Raw genomic sequence first — 14,073 nt, forward strand, 5'->3', positions numbered from 1 at the left:
CTGGTGAAACCCAGTGGTGGCAGTGGTGACACTGGTGGCAATGGTTAGAGTGGTGGCAGTGGTGGTGATGCTGCTGGTGCTCCTCATATTGATAGCAGTGGTGACATTGGTGGCAGTGGTGGTGCTGGTGTCAGTGGTCATTGTGGTAGCAGTGCTGATGGCAATGGTGACAGTGGCAATGCTGCTGATTCTGGTTGCAGTGATGGTGGTGGCCATGGTGACACTGGTGGCAATGGTGGCAGTGGTCATTGTGGTAGCAGTGCTGATGGCAATGGTGACAGTGGCAGTGATGCTGATTCTGGTTGCAGTGATGGTGGTGGCAGTGGTGACACTGGTGGCAATGGTGTCAGTGGTCATTGTGGTAGCAGTGCTGCTGGCAATGGTGACAGTGGCAGTGCTGCTGATTCTGGTTGCAGTGATGGTGGTGGCAGTGGTGACACCGGTGGCAATGGTATCAGTGGTTGTGTCATCAGTGGTGCTCCTCATATTTATGGCAATGGTGACAATGGTGACAATATTGTCAGTGGTGGTGCTGGTGGCAGTGCTCATGCTGGTGGCAGTGGTGACAGTGGTGGTACTGCTGGTACTGTTCTCATGTACAGCTGATCCTCACAGACCTGCTGCCTGTGGTCACTCGTGGCAGTGGCAGTGGATGTGTGCAAAAAATTCTGCATGGTGATAACTGGGAATATTCAGAAATTCAACTTTGGTTTTCAGGGTGATGGAAGTGCTTGTTGGGAGCAGGGAGAGCAGGAYTTGATCAGCCTTCAGGGGAAAGGGCTGGTCAGTGTCTTGCTTCGTGGGCTCAAAGCAGGAGAGAGGTCGAGGAAGTGTAACCCAGCTGGGAGTTTTGTTGGGTTTCTCTGAAGGTGAACTTTGAACAGGAGATGTGCTCRCTCCGAGATCGCTATATTTATCCGCGGGTGAGATACAGATTGTTTGGGTGAGTAAGAGCCTTTGTTCCGAGTCCCGCTGCTGAAGCCCATGTGGAGCGACACTTTGGCTCTGCAAAGCTTCCTTTTCCTTTGTCTGGGGAGTTGCTGCATTTAGGAAAAGCTGGTTCCACCATCTGTGTCCTGCTTGCTGAGTACCAGCAGCACAACCATCAGATCAGGCAGCTGCTCCAACCAACCTCTGCCATCCACTGGGTGAAGATCTGGCCTTTATTTCCTATCAAGTTGCTCTGAGGAGGATCAGCCTCATCCCTCTGTTGCAGGCTCTGTCCCTGAACAGCTTTGATGAGACCAAGGCATTTGTAATGGTGTTGCCACACTGCAAAGGAACATTTTGGAGAGCTCTGTGATGCCCTCTGCTTTGGGGTGTAAGACAAGGAGATGGTGCCTCAGTGTTCCCCATCCCGCAGAGCATCATCCTTCATTGCTCACTTGCCACACTGGTGTTCATCCTGAATCTTCACCAGGCTCTTGGCTGCAAAATTCTTGTGGAAGAAGCAGAAATTTCCACAATCATGGTGAAGAAGAAAAAAAAATCATAGAATCACTAAAGTTGTAAAATATCCCTGAGATCAAGGAGTCCAGCTGTTAAACCAGCACTGCCAGGTCCACCACTAAACCATGTGCCACATCTGTGCCTCATTTGAACACTTCTAGGGATGGTGATGCACCACTTCCCTGGGCAGCCTTTTCCAATGCCTAACCACCCTTTCAGTAAATAAATATTTCCTAATGTCCAATCTAAACTTCTTCTGTCACAACTTGAGGCTGTTTTCATCTTCTTGTCGCTTTGCTACGTGGGAGAAGAGACCARCMYCCACCTGGYTATTGGGCTTCCCCAAGACRGGTTTGAGCCTGACAGGCCAGGGCTGCATTGCTGAGCATCCTCATCCTGGKCTTGCTCACTGTGTCCTCACATGCTTCCTTTAGCTCCCCCGGAGCGCTCAAATCAGAAGGATTTATATTGCACTTGGCAGGTTATTAATATTAGCTGAAATTTCCCTTTTCCACATTGTTCTGCCATGCTTAATATGGAGATCAGCATYGCAGCCTGAAACGCCGGGGATGATTTGTGATTGAATATCCATTAGGGATTTATGGGCTTCGGGGCTGAATTGCTGGGATATGCGATTGCCAAAATACTTGAAACGCTTCCACTGGAGAGGAGACCTTGTGGGAAAGGAGCACTCGCTGTTCTCGTAGGCAGGCAGTTCCCACTGAGCCTCTGTTACTGGCAGCGAGCACACCCAAACCATTAAAAAATTGTATGGGATGCAGAGCACCAATGGAGCATGAACCGTGTGCTGGATGATGCCAGGGGGCAGAGCAGGCATCAGTGCTGGCAGCAGCTCCCTGTCCCATGGGGCTGCTCAGCAGATGGGATTTAATCCAGGATGGGTAAACCACAGGCACTGTTCTTATTAACAGCTGGTTAAAACGAGGTACAAGGTTGTTTGGAGGGAGAAAAGTCATTTTTTGTTGCTTTCCCTTGTGCMCCTCTGGTGCTGGTGCATCAAATTTGATAGGAGAGGTGGCATTAAACACACTGGAAGAGCCTGAAGAGCAAAGGCATAAAAAGTAAAAGCAAAAAATCCTCAAGCCCTTTGTTTTGGAGAAACTGGGTTTGCAAGGGGATGGTTTGGGGCAATTCCTGCTTTGCATCAGCTCTTGCCTTTGAGCAGGCAGCTGGAGCTGCCCATCCCTCYCACTTCCCATCCCTTCAGAGGGTTTTAACCTCTCTTTTCCTTAAATTGAAAAGGATGAGCCTTGCTGAGGGGATGGCCAGCAGGTTTTCCTTGGGAAACGTTCACTCACCGTGTTGCTGGCTCTTTTTGTGGTTGTGCTGGCCAGCAGCTCAGCAGCTGGACATGTAGGAGCCACACAGCCAAAATCAGCCCAAAATTACCCTCCAGAAATACCACACTGGTTCTTACCCAGCCATGGTGAGATTGTATCAGGGAGAAGCAGACCCCACAAACAAAGTGATGGGTGGGATCAGCACTGAAAAAGCATGGTGAACACTCTGGGGAGAGCAGGTTTCCCAGCCCATTTTGCAGGATCATTGCAAGCTTTGAGCAAAAATTCCAGCTGCTGTGGTCCAGGTGGGGTGGGTCAGGTACCCTGGGGGGTTCAGCATCATCTGTGGGCCAAACTGCTCTAGACCACACAAAAAATCCTGTGGTGAGGCAGCTCCCACCTCACTAGCATCCCTCAGCCAAGCTCCCAGCCTCCAGCTCCCAGCTGYTAAAATCTGATCTTCACAATGGGGACCGGAAAGTCTTTCCCTGTGTCTGTCCCACTCATCCCCTGCAGCCCACACAGAGTTTGAGCTTTGCAGAATGTCCTTGCAGGGCTCTGGGGTAGCATCACCCTGGTTTCTATAAGGGAGAAAAGAAAATGTCAGGAATGATGGGACATGGTTGATAGGAAAAGTCCATGATTTTAGCAGCCAAGCTGAGCACTTCCAGCAGAGCAGCTCTGCTTCCTTTGACACCTCACCTGGCTTTTTTCCCATTGCTATTTTTTTCATTCTTGGGTACCAGTGGAGAAACAGCAGCTGTTGAGCAGGTTGCAAATGACACTGGGACCTGGAAGAGCCCATTGTGAGCACCCAGGTGCTTCGATGAGCTGGTCCGTGCTCAGCTCATCTCSCTGCTCCCACCTTGTCTCATTACATCAGGGTGAAACAATCCAGAGGGGAAAGTTTCTGGCTGCTGTGAGGAGAGGCAAGGGGGTGCCTGCTGGCCTGGCTCGGGTTACTTATGTGCTTATGGTCTATTTTGAGGCTCCGGCCACACGGCTCTAAGCAGCTGCTGACCTGGGGGAAGGACCAGCTTCAAAACAAGAGTCCAGTGGGAACAACCTGGGGAGGCACCRGCTGGGTTTCCCTCAGCTCCGAGTGGGGCTGGCAGAGCCCTTGCCTCCCTGCTGGGCCTATCATCTCTTGGATTTGAATTTCCACAGTGGGAATTGACTTCCTTTTTCAATTCTTCCTAGTGCCATCCTTGAAAGCAAAGATACTACGGGATGAGGGGCCAGGGTTACCGGGAGCATTGTTCCGGCGGTGTGGGAATGTGGATGAGCAGGCAGGGAGACACATCCATCACTAACACTAGCAAAACCACACACACGCGACCCCTCCTCACCCCCCTCCCCAAGAAAGCTCATTTGCAGGCAGCTTAGTTCTCCTAAGAGCATTAGAGGTGCATTTGGTGGCCATGAGCCCAGCGCYGGGAGCATGTGGCCGATTAGCGGCAGCGGCAGCTGGTTTCGGGCACAGCATGCGTTTGGGGTGGAGATACTCAACGTGCTTTTTGGGGACACAAAGGTGAGGTCTGGGGGCTCTGGAGGGGTGTCGGGGGGATCAGCTGGTGTGGATTGGGTGCTTAAATCCACCAGYAGGTGCAGATGTTGGGTGGCATATGGGAGCAAGCCCTTCCCTGCCATGTGCTTTTCCCTTCTGTGGGTGAAATGTGAGTTACCCTCTCTGGCTTTCCAGTGCCATTTCAGCTCTCCAGATGATATTTCAGTTTTGGTTTTAAATACCACCAGGCTTTCTAATCTGTGGTTGCCTGTGAAGATGAGCATGGTCAGGGATGGGATGTAGCAGGTGATGGGGCTCCTGGTTGGGAAGAGGAGACTCTCATCACTCTCTCTTTTCCTCCCCTGCAGCCTCGCTCTCCGCTGGGATTTATGGAGGTGCTGAGGAGCAGCTGTGAGCCCCGCAGCCCCCAGCAGCCCGCCCTGTGAAGCAGCCCCGGGCCGCCTCTCCTCGTCTCGCCCAGCATCCCGACCCTCCGACTCAACCATTCAAGGCTCCCGTGCATGGATCGCCCCAGCGAGGCACCGCTGCCGGACGCCGCCGACGCCGCCCCGTAGGCTCCCGGCCCCCCGTGCCGCCCCCAAGTACTCCACATACCCCGATGGGGTAACGTGACGGGGGTCACCCTCCCGCCACCACCACCCCCCATATGCAGAGGCCTTTCTAGAGCGCCCGGGAGCGCGCGGCGCCGGAGGCGGCAGCCGCTCGCCGTCGCACACACGCAGAGGACGCCAACACTACAGCAAAGGGATTTTTTTTTTAATTATTATTATCATTAATATTATTTTTTTTTCCCCCATCTGGCTTTTCTTTCCCCCCCSRGGGGYTTGTGGTGTGTCAAGGAAGCCGGCRCACTCCCAGGAGTTGGGATTATTTGCACAACGTCTGTATATTGAGTTCTCGATCCTGTTTCATTTTTATTTTTGAAGCGCAGAGGGGTTGTTGGGTTTTTGGTTGTTTTTTTTTTTTTTTATTTTTCCCCCCCACACCACGCTTTTCTTGGGTTTTCCCCCATCACTGTCAGCACCACCTCACTTTCCCACTGTCCCACCATGGCCCGGATGAACCGCCCTGCGCCCGTGGAGGTCTGCTACAAAAACATGAGGTTCCTCATCACCCACAACCCCACCAATGCCACGCTCAAYACCTTCTTGGAGGTAAGGAGGGGAGGCTGGAAGGCAGGGACCACGGTCCAGTTGCATCTTTTGGGGCTAAAAGCTGATRTAGATGAGAGGGCTGCACATCCCCTTTGGTGGAATGCTCGGGCAGTGGGTCCAGTCATTGTCAGCTTTTTGGGGTGGGATGTTTTTCGGGACCCTAAGTGTGATGTTTGGGCACAGTAGGGATGGAGCAGAGTTTCCCCATTGCTGTTGCATCCCCTGCCAGCTCCACTAGCACATCATGTCACAGGGCTTTGGAGTGAAACCTGCCCTGCACTTCCAGCACCTCAATGGCAACTTCTCATCCCCAATATCCCAGCATGTTTCCAGTGCCCMGAGTGTGTTGGGTGGTGCTGGAGAGCTCAGTGTTGCAAGGGCCAGCACTGGCAGCAGCTGTGTGACTGCCACTGGCTCAGGGTGACAGGAAGGTGGCTGTGATTTGGGGACAGCCACCCCATACCCCACATGCTATGCACAGAGCAGTGGGGACCACACCAATGCGAAGGCAGAAAAATTCCCCTTCCCTCCAGCCTCTTAGACTTTTGGCTGGRCTGCTGAGCGTGTGGGGGGCTCAGCACGGTCTGGTGAGCGCACATGGGGAACAAAGGAGGCGGATCATTGGCGGGGATGATCTCATGGTGCCCGGCGAGGCCGGTGTACCGGGCACGTAATCCGGGGGCAATCCTCACGCYGGGCAAYGAGCCATGCTGGAAGCATCCCAAGTCCCACGCCTGAGCCTGCAGCGTGTTGGAGTGATGATGGGATACAGCAGCGAGGTGGAGAAGGAGCCCCTGAGCCATCTGTGAGATGCTGAGCTCGACTGGGGCGTGCTACAACTCCCCCCCAGCTGCCTCCATGCATTTTTGCATCAGGARTGTGACCTCACCAGGCACAAATAATTTCTCCTTCAGAGGACTTGCACCCATGTCAGGGATGTTGCTTTGCCTAGGGTGTAAAATCCCTGCTGATGTGGCTGTCAGGGCTTAAAAATAAACGGCCCCATTGGCACTCGTGACTCTGAGGAGTCAAGAAGATGCTGGTTAAARATCCTACTGTGGCCACGTGGCTTTGGTGTCCTGGGATTTCAAGTTTCCTTGTGCATACCAGGCTGGATGGACTGTAAGGTGTTTGCTCGAGTGTCCAGAGATGGGTCACAGCACTGTTTTAGGGTCCACAGTGCTCCATGTGGCTTGTAGAGCAGGGTTTAGATATGTTGGGGTTAAACAGGGTGCATGTGGCAGGATCTGTTCAGACCCCTCCTTCTCCTTCCCTCCTCAGGACCTGAAGAAGTACGGTGCCACCACGGTCGTGCGAGTGTGCGAAGTGACCTATGACAAGACCCCCCTGGAGAAGGACGGCATCACTGTCATGGTAGGAGGGCAGCAGGACGGGGCTGCCTCAACACCACCCTTAAATATCCCATCCCTCGGGGTTGTTAAACACCCTGGCAGCCCAACACAGCATCACACTCGCCCARGAGCAGAGTTGGAAGCCCAGCTGAKCTGAGCTGAGCTGAGCTGAGCTGAGCTGAGGCTGGGGCTTTAAAAAGAGAAGTGCTGCCCACGCAGCCGAAACTGTGACTCACCCGGCTGAGTCGGCAGCTGCCTTCCCTGCCTGTTGCTCAGGCTTTGAAACATCCAGGGATGAGAGCGCCTGATCCCACGTGGAAGATGCGCGTGGTTCCCATTACCCCCGGCGTTATCTTATCCTGGGGGGTGGTGTGAGGGTTTTTTTTTTTGCTCTTCCAGCAGCCGGCTGGTGCAGCTGGGGGGATGAAAGAGAGCAGGCAGCAAGCTGGGAAAGGCAGAGCAGGCAGCTGCCTGGGCTGTGTCTTGGCTGATAAGTAATTGGAGATGATGTCAGGCGTGATAGCCCTGCCAGGGAGTTCAGCTCCAGCTGGGAAGTGAGGCTCTGCTCTTTATTTAGGGGAGGGTTTGGAAGTGCCTCGTGTCTCCTGGGGTGGTCCTCTGTGTGTAGGACCTCTTTGTATAACTCTGTCTACGTAATGTATATCCTAGAGAGAGAGAAGGCTGTATCCCAGATCCTCAGGGATATAGGTGCATAATCCTGTGCCTCTYTGCATTTAGATCTTCCAGATACAGATGTCTCTAGATATAGATGCAATCTGTGTCTCTACAGAATATRTCTTGGAAAGATAGCTGTATCCTACATAGAGAATCTGTATGTTGGAGATGATATCTGCTCACTTACCAAATTCTGCCTTTTACCCCATTTCTAAATGGAGCCTCCAGTTGGAGTTTCTGTATCTGGGTTATATGTACCTCCTCACATCTCATATCTCTCTTGTGTGGAGAGATCCATATCTAGGCTATGTTTTATATAGGGAGMTGGAGAAACTATGTAAGACACTGTATAAAAACCAAATATCTTCTGTATCAAAGTTTCTATAACCATATAGAAACCATATAAAGTAAATCATAGATATATCTATAACCTAGGTATCTATAAAAAGATGTATCTATGCAGATACAGAAATATCTCTATATAATTTTATCAAATGCATCTCTATATATTTTATATGTGTCATGGTATGTGTTTATATTTGGTATATACATTTTTGGTATATTTTTAGGATGCATCTTGAGATATATATATATATAGATATAGATATAGATATTTGACAAATAAATATATCTTGGTGCACAAGTCTGATGAGGAGCAGCTGAGGGTGTTTAGCCTGGAGAAAAGAAGGCTTGGGGAAGATCTTATCCTCTACTACCTGAAAAGAGGTTGTAGCCAGGTGGGGGTTGGCCTCTTCACACAGGTAACAAGCAACAGGATAGGAGGGAATGACCTCCACTTGCTCCAGAGGAGGTTTAGATTGGACATCAGGAAAAATTTCTTCAGTGAAAGGGTTGTCAAGCATTGGAACAGCCAGCCCAGGAGGGTGGTGGAGTCATCATCCTCGGAGGGATTTAAAGAGGTGTAGATGTGGCACCTGGGGACATGGTTTAATGGTGGCCTTGGCAGTGCTGGGTTAACAGTTGGACTTGATCTTAGAGTGCTTTTCCAACCTCAACGATTCTATGATTCTATATTTAGACCACATATAGGCCTGGAGAAGAGAAGGCTCTGGGGAGACCGTAGAGCCCCTTCCAGTCCCTAAAGGGGCTGCAGGAGAGCTGGACTATTGACACAGGCATGTAGTGATAGGTCAAGGGGGAATGACTTTACTGGCAGAGGGCAGATTTAGATGAGACATAAGGAAGAAGCTTTTTATCATGAGAGTGGTGAGACACTGGCACAGGTTGCCCAGAGAAGCTGTGGCTGCCCCATTCCTGGGAGTGTTCAGGGCCAGGCTGGATTTGACTTTGAGCAGCCTGGTCTAGTGGAAGGTATCCCTGCCCATGACAGGGCTTGGACCAGATGATGTTTGAAGGTCTCTTCCAACCCAAACCATTCCATCATGGGATGATTCTGTGGTGTGCTGTGTCACCCCTGGTGCAGGCCCCTGACCTGCACTCGTGGCTGCAGGGAGGAGATGGCCTTGCAGGAGGAGATGGCCTTGCAGGACAGGCACAGGCTGGGCAGAGGGGGCTGACTCAAGCCCTACAAATACCCTGAAGCCCGGCGTGTTCCTTTCCTATCAAATCTCAACAGAAATCACACCACCTGTTCAAACAGTGAAGTGAAGCAGCTTATTTTGCCATCTCACACCAGGGATGACTCCAACACAGCAGCTTAGTGACTCACTGCTCAAAATCTAGGATTAGGGCCCGGTGCCTCCCACCCTTCAGGGCTCACCAAGCCACCTCACCTCCAAGTGATGCTGCATGGCCAGTGGTCATGCTCCTCATGCCAAATCTGTTTTGGGAAAGAAATCCCCATTTTGAGACACTCACTCCTCATAACTCAGCCCAAGGCCAAGGGGTACCTAATGCAGAACTCATCCAACCCACTTCCTGACCACGCTCCAATTTTGTGTCCCTGCAGCTTGAGGATGAGGCTCAGAAGACGATGGGATTTTTTTTTCGTTGTCCCTTCATAGCCTTTCCTGAAGGATGATATTTAAATGGCCCCATTTGGAGTGATCTCCCTCCCTTTAACTCTCTCTAGGGCTGTTAGGAGTCCCCAGACCATTCTTATGGGCCTCGTGTGTTCCCTTCCCCTCCATGTGTAGCAGGAAGCTGAATTTCAGCWCTGCACTGAGCTCTTGAGATTTCAACCATCTTCAAGCCATCTTTGCTCAAATTCCCTACCAAGTCCTCCCAAGTGCTGAAATTAGACAGGAACTGGGAGGGGAGGGGCACTGCATTGGTCCAAAGCTCAGTGAGGTCATCTGGATGGGGAGGGAACGGGGTGGCCATCCTGGTCTGCAGAGGTGGGAGATCATGGGGACTGTGTTGTAGATCCTGTGGGTGCTCCTGAAGGCTGAACCTGCCCACAGGAGATGGAAAGAGCCCAGGCCCCAGACTTGTGTGGCTTCAAACCCTAAGCAAAAGCAGCCAGGGAATTCCTGTATGCCAAATGATGTCACAAAACCCCCCGAATCCCCACAGAGCTGTGCTGTGAGCCCAGTTCTGGCACTCACCCACCTCCCCGCTGCAGAGATCCCAAACACCACCACCCTGAGTGAAAAACAACCCCTGAGAGTTTTTTTCTGGAGTTTTGACAGTGTTTCTCTTTTCCCAACCTTGCAGGATTGGCCATTTGATGATGGAGCTCCTCCTCCCAGCAAGATTGTGGAAGATTGGCTCAACCTGCTGAAGACCAAGTTCTGCGAGGAYCCCGGCTGCTGCGTGGCCGTGCACTGCGTGGCCGGCCTGGGGCGGTGAGTCTGAGCCCAGCACCCCAACTGCCACCCCTCTGTGAATGCAGGAGGGGGAAAACCATGCCAGCATTCCTCCTTCCCTTCCCCAGTCCCCCTTGGAGCAGGGTTTTGTCCCAGCTGCCACCCCACCGTGAAGGCAGGAGAGGGACAACCATGCCAGCACCGCTCTGCCCTTCCCCAGTCCTGCTTTGTGAAACCTTAGTGGGGATAGGTCTTGGTGGGGGGGAACTGCTACCTGAGCTGCTCCTTGAACTTTAAATGATGGATATCAGCCTCTGGGCCGTGTGACTGGGGAGTGACAGCCGCTGCTTTTGCCTTTCAGCGCTCCCGTCCTTGTGGCGCTGGCCTTGATCGAGAGTGGGATGAAGTACGAAGATGCCATCCAGTTCATCCGACAGTAAGTGGAGCAGTGTTCTGGTGTTGGGGCACAAAGTCCCTCTCTGAGGGAACAGAGAGATCTGGCATGTCCCAGGGTGTTTTTTTGTGATGCCAGGGGGTTGTTTTTCTCTGCTTTGGGAGGGGGGAAAAGGAGGTGTTGGCATGGAGCACCCTGTGCCTTTGCAGCGGGGCTGCAGGAGGCTGGGGCAGCAGCTGGCAGCATCCCTGAGGGGCTTTTTTCAGTCCCCTCATCTCTGCCCCACATTTCCTCCCCAGCCCTCCATGTCCCAAAATCTCCAAGGGGGACGAGTGAGGAAAGCTGCTGGGGTCACCAGAGGGTGCACCTGGCTTCAGCCTCCAAAATCCTGCTCCAGGCAGGGAGCTCAGCACCCTGACAGGCTGGTTTGGGGTGAGGGGATCTCGTGCCACACCTCTGACCATTCTGGCCTTTCTCTGTCCCCGCAGGAAGCGCAGAGGAGCCATCAACAGCAAGCAGCTGACGTACTTGGAAAAATACCGACCAAAGCAGAGACTCCGATTTAAGGACCCTCATAACCACAAGAACAAATGCTGCATCATGTAACCTCAATGACCTCTTGCCAAAATCCGTGCACAGACCCCGGGCACTCGCACACATCCCACCCCTTCACCTCCTCGCCCCGCCCTGCACTCCCCATGTGCTGCCCTCTGCCAGGGCCGGGCTGGGGGCGTGGAGCATCTCCTGTGTGTTCCAGCACTCACAGCACACTCGTCTTGCTGGACCCCCCCAAAAAAAGCTGCTGTCTCCAGCTGCAGCCCCGAGGAGGGGAGGCAGCACTGCCCTTTGACTCTTGGTGTTAGCAGGCAATGAGCTCCTGTGGCCGTTCTTCATCACCATCCTCCTCCTCCCTTCCCRTTGCACTGAGAGGGGTGGGCAAAGGGTGCTTGGTTTGGGGTGCTGCAGGCAGGGCTGTGCCTGCTGAGAAGGGATGGGGTGCAGGAGGGCCAGAGCACCCCCAGAAAAACCTCTACCCACCTCTTCCCCATAAATAAGGGCTGCAGCAGCGGGGATGGAGGTGGGGCTGGCACAGTGGCCTCGAGGGGGGACAGTGGTGACAGCAGGGAGAGGTGACAGGGGCTGTTAGCTCAGTGCTGGCCCTGTGACCACAGAAAGGGCTGAGCCAAGACCCCCAGCACCGTTCCCTTGCTCCTGGCCCCTCTGTCACCCCACCACGTCCCTGCTGCCTCGATGCCAGCCAGGATGCTCCGATGGGGCTCGCTGGGGACTTGCTGCAGGGGAGGCAGARAAACCTCGGGGACCACGGCAGGGCTTTGAGATACTCAGCTTTGCTGGGATGCTGGATCAGCACTGGGTCCCCCCCAAAGTCTGGGGTGCTCTTATTTATAGCTTCCAAAYGCAGTGCCCAGGGTGGTGGGTCCTCTGCTGCCGTGTCCCCATCCCTGAGCTGTGGCACAAACCCCAGTTCTGGCTGCAGTGCSCTGGGGACACAGTGTGCCTCTCAAGGCACATCCATGTCCTCCACCACTGCGTTTGCTGGCTGAGGGGCTGGGCTGCAGCTTTSCCAGGGGATTTTGGGTGTTCCTGGCAAGAGCACATCACCCAATTTTGCACCTGCCTTTTCCATGTCTGTACCGAGGCGCCTGGCACACGCCCTGCTGGGGTGAGCTCAGAGCTGCCCCTGAGCTGGGACATTTAAACATCTCTCAACTTTCTGCCTTTGAACGCTTGCAGCAGCTGGAGCAGTGAGCACGTAGGGGGTGTGGGGGTGGGTTTTTTTCTTTTAACAAGGATAAAAAGAAATTTGCTAATTAAAGGAAAAAAAAAACTTAAAAAATACCCTGTTTGTCTTCCGCACATCCTCTGGCCTTTCTTTCTCCCATCACTGYCCAGTAGAGCCCGGGAGGTGACCCACGGTCCCCCAAAGTGACCCCCAGCACTGGGTCACAGCTGGCTGCCCTCTGCTGTCACCAGGACATAGGTGTGGCCCAGGGGATGCTCCAGGTGGCCTTTGGGCTCACTGCTGCTCAGAGGATCACCAGAGATGGTGGGACAAGGAGAGCTGGTCATCCGCCTCTTGGGGTAGAGGCTGCCCAGCTTGAGATGCCTTCAGTGCCCTGTGTTGGTGTCTCCAAAGGTTTGTGTGCCTTCCTAAATGTAGATACCCAGAGACATTCTTGTCAGGGGGTTCATCCCTTGGGACAGGTGGTGAGGAAGGCTGGTTAGACACCCTCAGTRCCTGCAGAAGGGTAGGGGACAGCTTTGTACCACCACAGGAGATGTTTGGAGCTGTTTCCAGCACTATTTCTGTTCCAATAGGGCCCAACCCCACTGCAGGGCAGGAATGGCCATCCTTTGGGATAAACTGGTGCTGGGACCTCTCCACTTGGAGCCCTGGAGTTGTCACACCACACACCCTGGGCCTGTCTGAGCCTCCACACTATGGGACAGCCCTCAGTCCCTTGAGTTCCTCCTGCCCTGTCCCAGGCTGTTGGTTCCCGTGACTCATGGAGAAGGCAGAAGTGRTCAGAGGGTCTGTGTTGGTGGGGAATGGTGTGGAACTGGGCTGATAAAAAGGCCTGACCCTATATTAGAGCACCCTGCTGGGTGGATCACCATCCCCTTCCTGCTTGGGTTTGTCCTCCTGCTGCTAAAATAGGTGCTTCATCCCCAGGGGCAGAGGAGGTGGCTCAGCATTGTGGTGACAGCCACAGTCCCTCGTAGCCAGGAAACCTCTGATCCCATACCCTTCCTTGTGGGAACTGTTGCTTTATAGGCTTGGAGATGTTTCTGTCCTGGTGAGATGAGTTTTCCTCAGCCATGTTCACGGCGGCATCACCTGGAACACTGCCCAGGATGGTCCTGGGATTCACCCACGACTCCTCTGAGCTGGAGTCAGGCTGGGGACTGAAGGGTTTGAATTCAGCCTCCTTTGGCCACTCCTGAGTGAGAGTTCACTCAGCMCTCAGCTTGGAGAGCTGGTCTGGGGAGAGCATGAGGGGGACAGGCTTTGCTTTATGTAGCATCAACCCAACCACCTTAACAATAGGGAGCTTCTGGTGTAAAAGCAGTCCTTGAGCTGGCCATGTGGCCAGATCCTCTGGCTGGCAGAGTGGCATCTTGATCCTCCTCAGTTTGAGTCACTGCAAAAAAAAAAAAACCAAATCATGCTGCTTAAATTGTCCTAAACCTTTTTTCTATTTTTTTTCTTTTTCATGGATATCTCCCCCCTAACCCTGAGATGTGCTGCTTCCATGGGAAAGACACCTTGGCAGCCCAGGAGTTGCTGTCCTTGCATGGRGGGCTGCATTCAAGGTTTCTCTGGACTGGACTGCCAAATATTTGGGATTTTTTTGATAGGAACTTGGGCTTCTTCCACTGAGATACCTGCTCCTTGATGTTTCAGCCTAGAGAGGGTTACAGAAGCAACAGGCTGGGGAAATYAGGGTCTTCTAAGGGGTATTTGGGTT

The 14,073-nt window shown here is 53.1% G+C and overlaps 1 protein-coding gene across 1 annotated transcript; it reads left to right on the forward strand.

Annotated features, from left to right (window-relative positions):
• Window positions 1-4,625: 4,625 nt before the first annotated feature.
• PTP4A3 (protein tyrosine phosphatase 4A3) lies at window positions 4,626-13,768 on the forward strand. Its single transcript, XM_057368794.1, has 5 exons — window positions 4,626-5,432; window positions 6,714-6,806; window positions 10,097-10,227; window positions 10,550-10,624; window positions 11,071-13,768. Exons 1-5 carry the CDS (start codon window positions 5,328-5,330, stop codon window positions 11,186-11,188), a joined length of 522 nt encoding a protein of 173 aa, XP_057224777.1. The 5' UTR covers window positions 4,626-5,327; the 3' UTR covers window positions 11,189-13,768.
• Window positions 13,769-14,073: the final 305 nt, after the last annotated feature.

This window comes from Malurus melanocephalus, unplaced genomic scaffold (genome assembly GCF_030028575.1).
Source record: "Malurus melanocephalus ecotype Western Australia unplaced genomic scaffold, MMel_1.1 scaffold_97, whole genome shotgun sequence".
Lineage (NCBI taxonomy): Eukaryota > Metazoa > Chordata > Aves > Passeriformes > Maluridae > Malurus > Malurus melanocephalus.